The following is a 1,164-nucleotide window of genomic DNA, read 5'->3' on the forward strand; positions in this document are numbered from 1 at the left end:
CTTTTTGCCCCATCCCTCAACCTTAATAGGAGTTAAAAGCCTCCCAGCACATAAATTAGCACCAAAGGAATTCAGCGAGAGACTATGCTCAGGATAAAGTACCACTGAGAAAACTGCACAAGGCTAGTTTGTCCAGGAGTGAAAATGCAGATTGCGCACAGCTTCACTGCTTTGGGGATTGTGTCAAGGATTTTTCTGGACAAGTTCCATGTTACAGGAGTTCAGCTGTCCACACCTTCCTTGTTGGAAGGTTTCTCAGTTTGCTGGCTTGTGGCAGGTCCACCAAGCTGTATTTTGGAGTAACTGCATTTTTAGTCTGTAAAACAGAGCAAAAGGAGTGACATCTAGCCTGCCAGATAAATACATACTTTTATCATGAGCTGTTAGACAAGGTTATCAAATTTTACAATCAAGGATAAATATACTGGCTTTATCATCAATTTCTTAATTTACCTGAGATGACCAGTTGTTGAACCAGTGAAAAGATGAATGCACATTTCTTCAGTTTCTTTCTGTACATTATTTCTCCCAATTTAACACTTCTAAGATGAAATTGCGTACAGTTTGTGAATCTACTGAGGATGCACAGTAGGCGGGCAAGGAGGAACTTAAATGATGCATCTGAATAAAGAACTATTTAGCATTAGTGATGTCCATTGCCATGCTTTTAACCTCAGGCTGGCTGTCCATAGCACAGAGGGCCTGGGGAGCGGGGCCAACGTGGGCAAGCAGAGAACGGAGGAGGGGCTGCATGTTTTTTTAGGCACTTCACTTTGGAAGTAGTATTACAGACAAGAGTACCTGAATCTCATTTACAAAAATTATTTTCACTGAATGCGTTTAAGTAGGGTTAGGCCTTGACTGCAGCCCTAAGTGGAGTCTAGGCCTCTCTGAATAGCAGCAGGAGCACTCCTGCAGAGAAGCTGCATTAGAGTTAAAAATGGTGGGCCTGTACGGCAGCTTCGGTGCATTAAACATTCTCTTTAGCAGGCAGAGCCGTATTTACACACCCCCTCGGCCGTTCCTCCTCAGCAGCAGCATGGCGGCGGAACCGGACACGCTGCGATACCCCACCCGCCAGTTTCGGGCTGGTATCACCAGCGTCGACCCAGCTCTCGAGGCCCGGGGTCCCGCTTGTCGCACCCGGGACGCAGGGGCCTTGCG

General features: G+C 46.6%; 1 protein-coding gene across 1 annotated transcript in view; it reads left to right on the forward strand.

The window, feature by feature from the left end:
• Positions 1 to 940: 940 nt before the first annotated feature.
• RPL37 (ribosomal protein L37) overlaps positions 941 to 1,164 on the forward strand; it is a 2,453-nt gene continuing 2,229 nt past the window's right edge. Inside the window, exon 1 of the mRNA XM_026865811.1 lies at positions 941 to 1,091. Within this exon, the coding sequence (XP_026721612.1) occupies positions 941 to 1,091 (151 nt within the window). The remainder of the gene's footprint in view (positions 1,092 to 1,164) is intronic.

Source organism: Athene cunicularia (assembly GCF_003259725.1).
Source record: "Athene cunicularia isolate RWA chromosome Z unlocalized genomic scaffold, athCun1 chrZ_part1, whole genome shotgun sequence".
Lineage (NCBI taxonomy): Eukaryota > Metazoa > Chordata > Aves > Strigiformes > Strigidae > Athene > Athene cunicularia.